The 13,787-nt window shown below is 38.7% G+C and overlaps 1 protein-coding gene across 1 annotated transcript in view; it reads right to left on the bottom strand.

The window, feature by feature from the left end:
* LOC147327187 (venom factor-like) overlaps window positions 1-13,787 on the bottom strand; it is a 35,692-nt gene that overhangs the window by 10,753 nt on the left and 11,152 nt on the right. The window contains exons 20-29 of the mRNA XM_086294809.1: window positions 13,267-13,542; window positions 12,302-12,650; window positions 6,838-6,923; window positions 5,772-5,911; window positions 5,481-5,690; window positions 5,315-5,375; window positions 3,782-3,865; window positions 3,494-3,697; window positions 3,193-3,268; window positions 2,769-2,931 (exon numbers count right to left, since the gene is read on the bottom strand). Coding sequence (XP_086150935.1) covers window positions 2,769-2,931; window positions 3,193-3,268; window positions 3,494-3,697; window positions 3,782-3,865; window positions 5,315-5,375; window positions 5,481-5,690; window positions 5,772-5,911; window positions 6,838-6,923; window positions 12,302-12,650; window positions 13,267-13,542 — 1,649 coding nt within the window. The remainder of the gene's footprint in view (window positions 1-2,768; window positions 2,932-3,192; window positions 3,269-3,493; window positions 3,698-3,781; window positions 3,866-5,314; window positions 5,376-5,480; window positions 5,691-5,771; window positions 5,912-6,837; window positions 6,924-12,301; window positions 12,651-13,266; window positions 13,543-13,787) is intronic.

Raw genomic sequence — 13,787 nt, forward strand, 5'->3', positions numbered from 1 at the left:
AGTGAGCACAACAGAAGTCTATGTGGGCTAAACTGAGGACCAGTTATCATTGTTTTGGCACAAAATGCATTCAATGACTACATCTCTCAAATTTAATGAATCATCTTCTCACTCAGACACAACAACTGCCAAAAAGCTTTGTACGGACAGGACATTTTGCATGTGCTTACATACTGTTTTCAAAACTGTTAAACTTATGGCCAAAACAATAACACAATGCAAAACTTGAAAAGACAGCAAAATTCAACAACAATATTTTATTGAAACATATTTTAAATCTAAAAATGCAGTTTAACCAGCCACAGCTTGTTCTCATTGTAGATGAACATCTACACAGGTGTTACTCCTTCAATTTTTCAACTCCTTCAATTCTGGCATGCCAGAAGATTCTTTCCTAGGTGTGTTGCCCTAGATGACATAAGATGTGATGTGGATGAGAACCTGTGGCCAAATGGAGAAGACCGAGTAGATTAGCATTACTATTGTATGTGTATCAGTGGATGGTGTGTATACAAATTCTTGTATTTTGGGATTACTTAGTGCAAAAAAATAAAAAATACATAAACAAATATTAACAAATTCTGCATGATGTCTGATTCATTCCAGTAACATATATTGAAATTATAAACAGAGATGTGTCCTTGTTTTACACAAGAAAACACTGTGTAATGCTACATGTTGTTAGTGTTTTTTAGGTCATTGTTTTGTGGGTGACAAAGTGTGTTTGTCGGCTGTCAACCTTTGCTAGTGTTCTGGAAGAATGAGTTTATTTGAGACCTGAATGAAGTGTTTTGGTAGTTGTAGTGCATTTTGAATGTGAAATGAACTGCTTTGCCAAGCTGACGGTCAGTTAGGAGGATTGTGTGAAGTGTTTTGCAAAAGTGACCTAAGTATTGAGAAATGTGTCCTAGCGTCTGTAAAAAACTGTAAAACCATCGGAATAATTCAAGTATTTGATTATTTAGAATTTTAATCACTGAATAAAGTGTCTAAAATAATGGAAACTATTTTAAATGAGTTAAATAAAGTTGTTTGTTAGATTTTAAAAATGTACAAATGCTTAAAGTTAAAGAAAGAAAATATGTCATCAGAAAATAGTGGCATGCTACATGACAGCGTGCTTTTTCTGTTGTTCATCAGCAGAAAAAAGGATTATAAAGACTGGGCCTTTTTGTTGTATTTACATTCTACTTTCATAATAATCTCTTTCTTTTCAGTTTATTGATTTGATTTTGTTAGTCTTGGAAGTTGTGATTGAATAATAAAGCAATCATTTTGAAAGGTGTAGTTTTTACTTCATATATGTGCCTGCATGTATTTTATCGATCTATCCTTATGGGCTCAAATTGTGGTCATAAATATTTTGTACAATGTGAAAGGACCATAAAGCAGCTCTATAAAGCACCCCTTCAATAGCCAAACCCATCTGTTCTCCGATTGGATTGTTAAATTTGTGATTGACATGACATTGGCCAATCAGATGAAAGGAAGAAAAATAGGGTCAAAATTTGTACTTGTAACTTGAAACTTGAGTGCAGAGTTTCACACGTATTTTTTGGCTAAGTCCACACACAAATCTTTTTTACGCACACACAAATTCTTTTTACACATACAAATCCTGATTTACAAGTACAAAATATTTATGACCACAATCTGAGCCCATATATCCTACCGACAGTACAGATTCAGACAACAATTAACACTCACATTTACAGGTGTAAGCGATGGTACAACAGGCCATCTACCAATCAGAAGGTTGGTGGATTGACTCCCAGTTCTCCATAGGAGAGTCCACGCTGTGGTTGAATCTCAGATTCAGAGGGAACAATATAGTTTTTGCCTGGGTTATGGATCACAAGAACAGCTCTTTAATCTGTAAAGGATAAGGGATTCTGCCCAACCAGTCTACATCTTCTTGGAGATGCCTGGAGAAGGCATCAACCGTGTCTCTTAGGGGATCATGTAGGGAGCACTGTGGGAGGATGGATATCTAACCTGTTGTGCCATCTGGTCATGAGCTCTGGGTCATGACTGAAAGAAAGAACGTCTGGGCTTCTCTGCTTAGACGACTGCCCACAAGACAGACGGACGGATGGACGGATCAATAGACTGATGTTTATTTTCCAAGTTACAGTTTGTCTGAATGGTTTAAATTTGATAAACTTAGCTGTAATAGCTATCATAATGAAACAGCTTATTTTGTTATTATACATTGTGGTGGGGCGTGGTTTGCGGTGCCGTGCGGACGCACCTGCACGGCATCCGCAATCACGCCGGCCGTGTTAAAACACGGGGACTCAGGGGTTGGTGTGTGTGTGGTGTGACGTGAATTAAATAAAGTTGGCTCTGAACGTTGCTCCGTGGTCCCGCCGTGCCTTATTCACGCCACATCACACACACACCAACCCCTGAGTCCCCGTGTTTTAACACGGCCGGCGTGATTGCGGATGCCGTGCAGGTGCGTCCGCACGGCACCGCAAACCACGCCCCACCACACACATTTATTGCAATTAAAGTTTTTATTTATTCTGTCGCACTCCATAAATTCTACATTTCTGTGGCTGCACTGAATAAATTTGTCCTTTTTCACATCTGATTTTCAGTCGTGTGTTCAGGCTGAGAGGTTATGCTCGTGAAGACGTGTAGTTTACAAGAGAAACAATACAAGGACCAGGAAATGAAAACTTTTCTCTCTTTGAGTGGAAACCACATAGATTACCAACCTCACAGTGTGAGTGTGTGGCTGTATACGTGCATGTGTTTCTCACCGTCATGGTAGTGCTGTAAACTGGGTTGTCCTCTACATACATTCCTTTATTTTCTCTGAGTTTGTTCATCACCAGGTAGACCAGAGGGTCGCACACTTGTTGCTTCTCAATGCCCATGATGGAGTGAGCCATGGAGAACACCTTTACCACATATGCTGTGATCCTGTCAATCACAATCTATGTCATATATATGATTTATCTAACAGAATAAATTTATCTATTTATGAATCTCAAACTGATTTTCCTCACTGACTCACTTCTGTACAGTTTAGCACAGTAAAACTGAAATAAACATGTATTGTTTTTGTTATGTGACACATGTAAGTTGGAAAATCACTACCGCAAAGACTAATAAAAATAATATTTTAGTGTTGTCAAAACTGAAATACTTGAAAGCTCTAAGAATGTAAGGATTCGTCAGTACCAGGTACTCGCTCCTTCCCTCCTGTAGGGCGGGTAAGAGCCGTCACGCCTTCTGTATGCCAGCTGATTGTCATAGCCTGAAAACACAAAAGAATTTCCTGTTTTAACCACAAAGACATAGACAATAACTAGGTGTTCATATTCCAGCCTTTTGTGCTTAGTCAGAAAGTTTTTTGCAAACTGGTTTTAGATTTCTTTTGCAAACCTCAGCTTTTATTGTAGAATTAAGCCATAGAAAATAATAAAAACAGTAAATCCCCCTTTCCTTCTTTTTTGTTCTTCGCTTTTTGCTTTCGTCTCACCTCTCTTGATGTACTGGAGAGCCTCTGCTCTGCGCTGCACGCCTACGCTCTCCCAGTTGTCAGTTCGGTCTAAGTAGAGGGTGGCAATGAGGGGCAGAGTAATGGAGGCTAGGTTCTGCTCCACACAGCCACCAGGCATCCTGATCAGAGATCCCAGAGAGTCCTCGTTGATGGAGTTCTCAATACTGTCTGCTAACACGCTGCCTAGTAGGGAAAAAGAAGTTTCATGAACAAGCCTCCTTCTTGGTTTCATTTTTGATCCTTCTCACCACTCTGACAGTTACTGACCTCTGACATTGATCAATGACTCAGGTTGAGAGTTTGGCACTACTGACTCCAGTTCAATCTTTCCAACACGGACTGTCTGCGTTCCTGTTTTGGATGCAAACATATTGACACCGAATTTAAAATGAAGAAACTCAAAGGGAGCAGATATAAATGTGAAACCTCATAACTTTGGTAAACTTTAGACCCAGTTCCATAAAATCTAAATAAAAACAGAATGCAAAGATTTGCAAATGTCACAAAACCACATTTTATTCATAATAGAAAATATCAAATGTGAAAATGCACCATTTTAAGAAAATTGTTATTTCATTTTGAATTTGATGGCTGCAACACAATACAGGACAGGGCTGTATTTATCGCTATGTAGCATCCCCTCTTCTTTTAACTACAGTCTGTAAAAGTCTGGTAACTGAGGAGACCAGTTGCTGAACTTTTGGGAGAGGAATGTTTTCCCGTTCTACATCCGAAATAACAGTCTGCAATGCTGGGATCCACATGGCCTGACCAACAACCCCAATGCCAAACGATGGCACCTCTCTTTGGAGAGTTTTTCAGTCTATCCCAGACCCTAGCTGTTCAACGGGTGTCCTGGGTGTTGGATTTTTTGTTTCACGTGTGGTTAAAAGTAGTTGTGGGTTTAAAGAATCGATTTTCCTGATTCAAATCGATTTTAGTTTTAGAAATCGCTCCCAAAACTATTTCAACAACCACCAAACAGCTAGTGTCAGCTTTGTTTTTATACATAGGCTAATTATAAAAACATGGATATGTCCTGATAAATGATCAGAATTATAACATTTCTGACTGTCTGAGTCAAATCAAATCGGGACCTTGTGAATCAGAATCAAAGCAGTTATAGAAATCGAGTCTCTTTTGAATGAGGTTTGGCACAGAGAAGATGAGGCAGGAACTAGTATGTGTGGATAGCTAAATGTATTCACAGACAGTGAGTTCGGGGACTGATCACATGCCAGTTATTACTGCAGTGCTGTCTGAGAGTCTAAAGATCAAGGGCACCCAATTTTTCAACCCTGCCCCCTTGCACGCAGAGAGATTCTTTTTTTAGATGATGTTATGTATGATAACTGATGATAAATAAATGAGGGATACTAGAGCAAAATTTTTCTGCAATTTTTAGACTCAGTTTGTGAACTCGGTGAGCCTCCGCCCTCCTAATCTGTTCGTTTTAGAACTATTCATGTTACTGAGCTGCTACCAATAAACCCAGTTAGTCTCCAGCTGTTCCTCCAGCTGTTTTGTTTAGTACCACATACTTTTCCCACTTTTTTTGAACTGTGCTTCTGCCATTAAATTCAAAATGAGCTAATTTTCCATGAAGTACTAAAGTGTGTCATTTTAAACATTCGATGTTCTTATTATAACTCTATTGTGAATATGCATCTATGAGATTTTCAAGTCATTACATTCTGTTATTATTTACATTTTACATATTTGTCACAACCTTTTGGGAACTGTGGTCATAAAATAGGGAATGACACATTATCATACCTCACTGCTTACTCATCTACTTACCCCCCTCAGCGGATGGGTTCAACACCACACTCCAAACTTCAGTCTTCTGCACTCCATCGAGCTGTTTGTATCAGGAAAAAAGGTTTTGATTCAAGAAGATATGTGTTACTTATTAATTATCTTCTAAGCACACAGAAAATGCCAGTTTCATCACACAGTCACTTACCACTACCCGTAAAAGCTTCTGGATACGGTCTCCTCCCGTCATGTCTCTCCCGAGCACCATCACCTCCAAGGGATGTTTTCCCACCACCAGCGGTACAATGGTGTAGGGCACAGCTATCGAAGAGCCAGCTGGCACTGTCACTTCCTGTGTGTGTCTGTCCTTGAAAGCAATGCTGCATATGCCTTCAGTCTTCATGAGCACCACCCTGACCTGAGCAGAAAGCGATCAGCCGTTACAGAAGAAGAAGCTGGTAATTTATGAGAAAGAGTAAAAGTAAGTCAATAATCTTACATGTAGTTCCTCAGAGCCGTAGTTATGGACCACAGCTTTTATTTCAACCTGTTCGTGTCTCGCCACTGAATATGGCAGCTTCAGCTCCACAAAGAAACGTTTCCACGCTCTGAAGTTGTAGGGCTCCGCAACACAGAAACCTGCAGATTCACAAGATGGTGAAAAACGTCTGTGAGGGATTAGGATTCTGACAATTTCTCTATCATTCGGGTTGATGATAGAAAACAGGATAGTTTGGAAACTTTTAATCGTGGAGCATTGTTTGCCACTGTTTGTTTTCACCTGGAGGTGATGGAGGTAGAGCACATTCACTCTGTTGCCAAGTGTGAAAGTATATTATTTTCTTTTGCTCTGAGAAATTGGTGGTTGACAGAATGTGAAAAACGTTGTCCTTAACTTTTAGTTAAACATAGAAAAGCAAAACGTATTTTTTTAAAATGGTTAATTTAAGAATTGGGTTAATTTTTGATTGTTGCCAGGACACGATATTTCTTATTAATATAAGACATCCCTACAAATCATGCTTTAATCTTACATGGTAGTGTAAAACTTGCTGTCATTTCCTCCTGATTAAACTACTGTAACTCCTTATACACTTGATTGAGCCAATAAAATACACACTGTCTGGAACAACCTCATAGAGGAAATCTGATCACAGTATCTTCCAAAACACTCTTAAGTTAACATTTGTATACATTTCTCACTGACTCTTGTTTTATGTTGTTTTTTTTTATAATATTTTATCATCTCTCCTCTCCAGATCTCTCCTGTCTCTCTCACTATGTCTATCTCACTTTGTAAAGTATTATGTCAATGTGTTTTGAAATACACTATATAAATATTGTGTATTATTACCACTATTACAAAAAAAGTGTTGTAACAGTATATCCATAATCAAACATAATGATAATTTTTAGATAACATCCTTTTTTGGGATTACACAAAATAACCGTTTTTTATCTGGAAGTTTAAACGTGTTTCCCATTAAAGCCAGACTGCATCAATTTCCAAAAACTGAGTCCCTAACCAGTTAAGCACTTTGATTCCCAGTTCGCTGTCATCTCACCTGTGTGGGGTGATGCACTGACAGCCAGAAGCCCCCATTCTGTGATGCTATCAGGTAAGGGGTCCCCCATTGTCAGCGAGGCCAGCCTGTTGATAAGATCCATGTTATTTTTTTTTTTTTATCTTACAATAGATCCAAGCTCAAAACTACAAGTAGACAATTGCTATACTATATTATACTATGTAGAAATTTTGCATACTCAACAGAAAATGTGTACAGTATAGATGTCTAAATATATATTTAAAGTAAGATTTTAAAAAAATAAACCTTTTACAGTTAATACACAGAACATTTAATTTTAAGTAAAGTTTTTCTTTTTTGTTTGTTTGTTTTTTGCTGTTAACAAACAACAAATCAGTGTTTAATCACTAACTCCATCCCATTAGTTTGAGTCTGATCTATCATGAAGTCTTTATTTCAGAAGAATAACATTTGGTAATGATTAACTAATGAATAATGGAGTACACTGAATTTTACTTTCCACTAATGTCATTAGACTTAAATTTATTTATGAACTTACCACCTATGACACCAAACATGCTGTATATAAAAAATAAAGCACTGACTAATAAATTAACATGAATTAGATATTACTAATCACCTGTGTATATTAGTTATCATTGTTAGCTGAAACATAACTAGCCAATAACAATTCATTAACTACCAGTTTACTGTAGTACGAGTTATGATTATGGCATAATAATGTGCAGTTTAAAAAATGACACTTCTCACTCTCTTTTATCTCTATTAAACTGCAGTGAAGGTTTCTGAAGTTTCAGCAAACAATCTATAAAACATTAACTTGGTTCTAGACACTAGCAGATGGTTTTCACAGAGCAAGCACGACACAGATACAGTGCAGGAATTTGTGTTGCTACATTGTGAGTGTACGCACACACACCGATGGTCACGATGGTGAAACACAGAATGATGTTGTGTTCATGTTTTCTGCACTTAGAACTGTTTGTTCTGCTGTTATCACTGACCGAACAGCACGATCCCGCTCGCTTAAAAAAATGTTTTTTTCTTTTATCAGACAGACAGATTGAGAGAAATCAGTGAGCGATGATCCTAATTAGTCCATTAATCTGTGGATGTTGACAGAAGGACAGCATTTCAAGCCAAGTCTTGTAAACTTTTCAAATACTGCGGACATTTAAGTGTTGCAGCAACACGTGTTTAAAAGTCTATTAGTTCAGTTCGATTTGATTTACTGTATCACACCAAAACACAACAGTATTCGCCTCAAGGACCTTTATATTGTGAGGTGCAATAAAAGTCTTTAAAGGTCAATGGATATAAAATACTGTGTTCCTGCTAACCCACAGAAACGCTGGTTTACTGTATATTTTTATCAGTGACGATGAATCATGATATTTTACAAACCGAGTTACACACTGCTAGTAGAGTGTACACCGCAGTCAAATCAACCCACTGAACTTGAGTTCAGTTTTTTCCCACTGGAGCCCACATGATATTAAAGCATCTGTAACTAATACTTTCAGTTTACCTGTTTCCTCCACCATGCTTTCACACTGTGATAAATTTGGTTTAATATGAATTACATGCAAGTGGGAACAATCACAAAGGCTACACTAAGGGCGGATATTTGCATTATTGTGATGCGGTAACTGTGGATTTGCCTAGAGCTGATACTGATCTGTGTTTGTCTCTGTGCTTGATTTTTAAGATTTCATTCAGGTGGTTTATCACTAAAGAAAAAGCTGTTACCAGTGTCCATGATGAAGGGGTGAGAAGTAAGTGTAGGAGAGAAAGGCAGTATATGACGATGCTTTAAATATCGGACTAGTGGAAAGTTAAAAGTATTAATGAACAGAGATGGGCAGTAACACATTACAAGTAACACGTTGCTTTTTTCAAAGAACAAGTAAAGTAAGGGATTACTATTGCAAAAAAGTAATTAGATTCCTATTACTTTCCGGTAAGCACGCTGCGTTATGGTTACTAAAACGTCATTGTGTTTGTGAGTATTGTTATGATATTTTGATACCACGGTTAGCATTTACAGAAGATTGTTTTATACAGAAAAGAGTTGCTCAATAAGGCCCATCTACTAGTTGTTTTTCTCTTTCTCTGTGACCCAAGAATTAATGTGTAGGACTCACAAGCTGGTACCCCAAGGTCGAAAACACCACAGAGATGAGACCACTTCCTTACTCCCATCCTCCCTTTTTCTTTATCTCCTGGAAAAGGCTCGTTAAAGGCTAGGTGGTTTGTTTCAGAATTCACTGATGAAAGAACTCTGTATTCTATGTCTAGGAGTGTATTTTGCTGGGATGATCATAAATTGTAGCTGAGCTGATAAACTACACACAGGATACTTCTTTGCTCACAAGGCAGGAAGACGTTTCCTTATTTGGTCTGTACCGGTTTGAACTGGGAAAGCTGACACACGAACCTTTTTTTCATCTATATAAACTGCTGTGTATCAAATAAACCTTTGAGTCGATTGGGAAGGCAACCTAAAGCAGTCTCTGTTTTCTTGTTCTCCCAAGCTGCTCCCGAGCTCGTACTAACACGCTGAATGGCATACCTGAGTGTTACTTTAAATAATTAGGAATCTTAGAAGGAAAGGACAAAACTCTGCTTATCGCTCACGCCACGGAGGAAACCCGGGATGGCAATTTCCTTCAATTTTGGTGTCAGAAGTGGGATTACTGACAGAAGGTAAATATGCGTCTTTCATATTTATATAGAGACCTATTATACCTCTCTCAGTGATCGATCCATAAAAAAACGGGATATGCTGACGAAGTTTCACTTAGTGATCCAGAGAGATACACTGACTGACTTCCTCAGTCCCCGAATAAAGTAAATTAACCCTTGTGTGGTGTTGGTGGACACAGGAAGTTGCCTGTTGTCTTGAATATTTTAATTTTGTTTAAGTTGCTCACTCAGAAAGAGTGACACAGGAAGTTGCCTGTTGTCTTAAATACTTCTCGTTAAGTGAGAAGTTGCTCACCAAAGAGTGACACAGGAAGTTGCCTGTTGTCTTAAATACTTCTCGTTAAGTGAGAAGTTGCTCACCAAAGAGTGACACAGGGAGAAGTTGAACGGGTCTCACAGACCCGATTACCATACAAGGGTTAAAAGCAGTAAATTAAAAGCAGAAAGACACAGGAAGTTGCCTGTTGTTTTACGAGAAGTTGCTCGTTAAGCGAGAAGTTGCTCGCTAAGTGAGAGTTGCTCACCCAAACAAAAATTGCTAGCAATAAATTTAAAGTGACCTCAGCTGTGCCGCAGCGAAAATACTAACATAAATCCTCCTAGCGTGTAAACCCCTCTGGAAATCACTGAACATGGGTCAGAATAATTCAAAGACCACAGACAGGTCCGATAAAAAATCTAAAGTACCTGTAAAACCAAAAATTAATAAAATACAAAATAAAGTCTCAAATAACGGCTCAGTATAACTCCCATTTCCGGTTACGTGTAACCTACGTCCGCGAATCGGTGAAGACGTCCATGATCACGTATCCAGAACATGCGGGAGTGCTTATGTGACTGACTTTGTTTACAACTTAAGAAGTTCAATGCATTCTAATTTCTTTTCGGAGCCTTATCCCGAACGATTATCGCCAGAAAACAGGTCAGTAGAAATGTTGAATATCATTTGTGATAAGAAAAGTAGTCTGCTTAAAAAGTCCTGTAGAAAATATATGATAGAATGCCGCGACGTGATGCATCAAATGTTACCGCTATGGACAAAAGGAGGGTAAATAATGACAAAGTCGCCGATTTCTTTAAGAATCTAAAGAAATTCCTGCTAACAATGTCCAGAGACAAAAGTGACTTAAATACAGTAACTATGTGTAAACAGAAGCCTGATGAATCTATCCTAGTATTCATGAAACGCTTTATGCACTGTTGGACAAGCTAGAGGTGCAAATTTAGCTCAGTTTTCCAGCAGCCGCAGACACCCAGAGCAAAAATGAATTTGTGTATTTAATTTAACACAAAGGGTGAAATGTTTGCTGACACTGATAACAGCTTATGTTTTCTCTGCCCTATGTACCGACATGATGGAGAAGGAACATCCTCTGTGTCAGCTGGACCCTCAGCAGAGAATGAACTCAACATCCTTTTTGTCCGGTACTCTATGTCACACACTGTGCCAAAAAAACGTGTACAGACGCCACTAACAGGTAATCCCATGACTGGGAGCCACACTTTTGTTTCTCTCACACTGTTCAACAACATGATAACTGCTCACACAAGTGAAGGTCAAACAGTGATTTTGTTACATAACTCAGACATAGGTTACGAAATATGTCGACACATAGATCTAACCTACCCTATCCACTGTACTATTTCTGCAGTTACATTGCCAGCTGAATACCAGAATATGACATTATGGTCTAAAAGTGAGAATGATATAGGATTTATTGACTGTACACTTTATCACGTACACCTATTAAAACACAACAAGCAGTATATGTCAAGCAACATCCCACTTCTGACACCAAAATTGAAGGAAATTGCCATCCCGGGTTTCCTCCGTGGCGTGAGCGATAAGCAGAGTTTTGTCCTTTCCTTCTAAGATTCCTAATTATTTAAAGTAACACTCAGGTATGCCATTCAGCGTGTTAGTACGAGCTCGGGAGCAGCTTGGGAGAACAAGAAAACAGAGACTGCTTTAGGTTGCCTTCCCAATCGACTCAAAGGTTTATTTGATACACAGCAGTTTATATAGATGAAAAAAAGGTTCGTGTGTCAGCTTTCCCAGTTCAAACCGGTACAGACCAAATAAGGAAACGTCTTCCTGCCTTGTGAGCAAAGAAGTATCCTGTGTGTAGTTTATCAGCTCAGCTACAATTTATGATCATCCCAGCAAAATACACTCCTAGACATAGAATACAGAGTTCTTTCATCAGTGAATTCTGAAACAAACCACCTAGCCTTTAACGAGCCTTTTCCAGGAGATAAAGAAAAAGGGAGGATGGGAGTAAGGAAGTGGTCTCATCTCTGTGGTGTTTTCGACCTTGGGGTACCAGCTTGTGAGTCCTACACATTAATTCTTGGGTCACAGAGAAAGAGAAAAACAACTAGTAGATGGGCCTTATTGAGCAACTCTTTTCTGTATAAAACAATCTTCTGTAAATGCTAACCGTGGTATCAAAATATCATAACAAGTATGTCTCATGACAATGACATGAGTACGTGCAACAACTGTGGCAGCAACAGACGTGTGTAGATCAACATGCAGCGTTTAAAGCTTGGAGGTACTGACATTACTTTTAGTTTGATTCCGTAAAAAGTGGCAAAAACATTAACGTCTGCTGCACACTATTTTCAAGTAATTTGACCAACATTGTTTATGACTCAAGTACTCAACAGTGGTTTAATTGCATGTCCCGCTTTGCAGCTGAAACAACCAAGTTACTAACTAACCAATCAGACTTGTCTTCATTAGATGTAACCTCTGGTCTAATCATTTACTCACCCGTCTCTGCTGTCTCTATCTGCCTGATTGGGCAGGTTAACATCCATCCACATCCAAGACTCATAGAACTTGGAACGCAGATATACGTCAGCCTCATCTGTATACTCTTCTTCCTCTTCGCCTTCCTCGATGATCTCTTTTGCAATTGAACTAAGCACATCATATTCGTCCTCTGCTTTCCTCGCATAATTCTCAAGGTACACTTCACGCCCAATTGGTCCAGGCTGGCCGGGAAATGAACGCAATACTTCAGTTTCAGGTCGTCCTGGTAGTCCAGGTTGTCCTTGTAGTCCAGGTTGTCCAGGTCGTCCTTGTAGTCCAGGTTGTCCAGGTGAAGGATATCTCCAGTCTGTAATATTTGAATATATTCACACAGTTATGCACATAGTGTTTTAGACAACACCCAGCAGATTGTTAATCAAACAATCAAGATGTGATTAAAGTATAAGCGTTTAGCTTTTACTGGTGTTGACTACATCCATAGTTATTATTGGAGAAATTAGTGAAATGTTTTTTTGTTTCTTTTTTTTACATAATAAATAAAATGTTTCTGTAGAACATGAGGTGCTCTTAAACTCCAAAAATCTATTGGCGATCTCAGTAGATGGAGCAGGAGATGCCTTCTGCCCTGATCAGAGAGTTTCAGTGCTGTGAGTAAAAGAGGACAAAATGCCGCAACTGGCGCTCCACAGGAAAACAGTAAATGTCAAGCAGACTGTTTTCCTAAGAAGCAGCTCCCAGTAAGCTAGCAGAGGTCAATGTCCTTAAACTGATTTGAGAGGACCCAAAGTTTTAGATTTGTGCCAAATCTAGAAATGTCTTTAAATAATAATATGAACTATTTTTGATTAACTATTTTATTGTTATACTGCTAAATTTTAAATTAAATGTAAAAAGCTTTGACATATCAAGCTAAAATCAAAGATATGAATGCCAAATTGATGAGAAAGAAGTATAGAAATTACTGAAGTTCTCTTGCGAGAGATGTATTCTCCGATGTGGCATAATAATGTGAGCAGCAGTGGTGGTGGGAACAGGTGTTGTAGTGGGTGATGGTGTCGTAGGAATCTCTGTATTAAACGGCTGGTCCCTCAATGTGGCGCAGCAATAGCGGAACGCCCGGATGCACTCCCATCCCTCAGTGATGTAGAGGGAGCGTCGTGTGCAAGAGTACGGCATCGGGATCTCCCGAAGGCCATCTTTACAGCAACGATACTGCAGCTTCTCCTTGTAGTGACTCTCTGGAGGCAGAGGGGTGGAAGAGAGGTAAGCAGCAGGGTCAGCACCAGTTGTATGATACTCTGTATTTTGCCATTTCTATGTTAATGAAATGCCAAATTCTAAATGTCTAAAAGTGCGTATAATAAAATTGTTGATAATGTTGCCCTGCATCTGCTGTTTAACCATAACATTTAATGAAATTCACCTTCTCTTAACTTAATTATTTATTTGATGCCATAAATTTCACACTAATGTTACAAGGTGG

This window comes from Aulonocara sp. 'chitande type north' Nkhata Bay, linkage group LG6, assembly GCF_057382095.1.
Source record: "Aulonocara sp. 'chitande type north' Nkhata Bay isolate Kocher_YH1m ecotype deep benthic linkage group LG6, A_spYH_male_GT1.1, whole genome shotgun sequence".
NCBI classification, from domain to species: domain Eukaryota; kingdom Metazoa; phylum Chordata; class Actinopteri; order Cichliformes; family Cichlidae; genus Aulonocara; species Aulonocara sp. 'chitande type north' Nkhata Bay.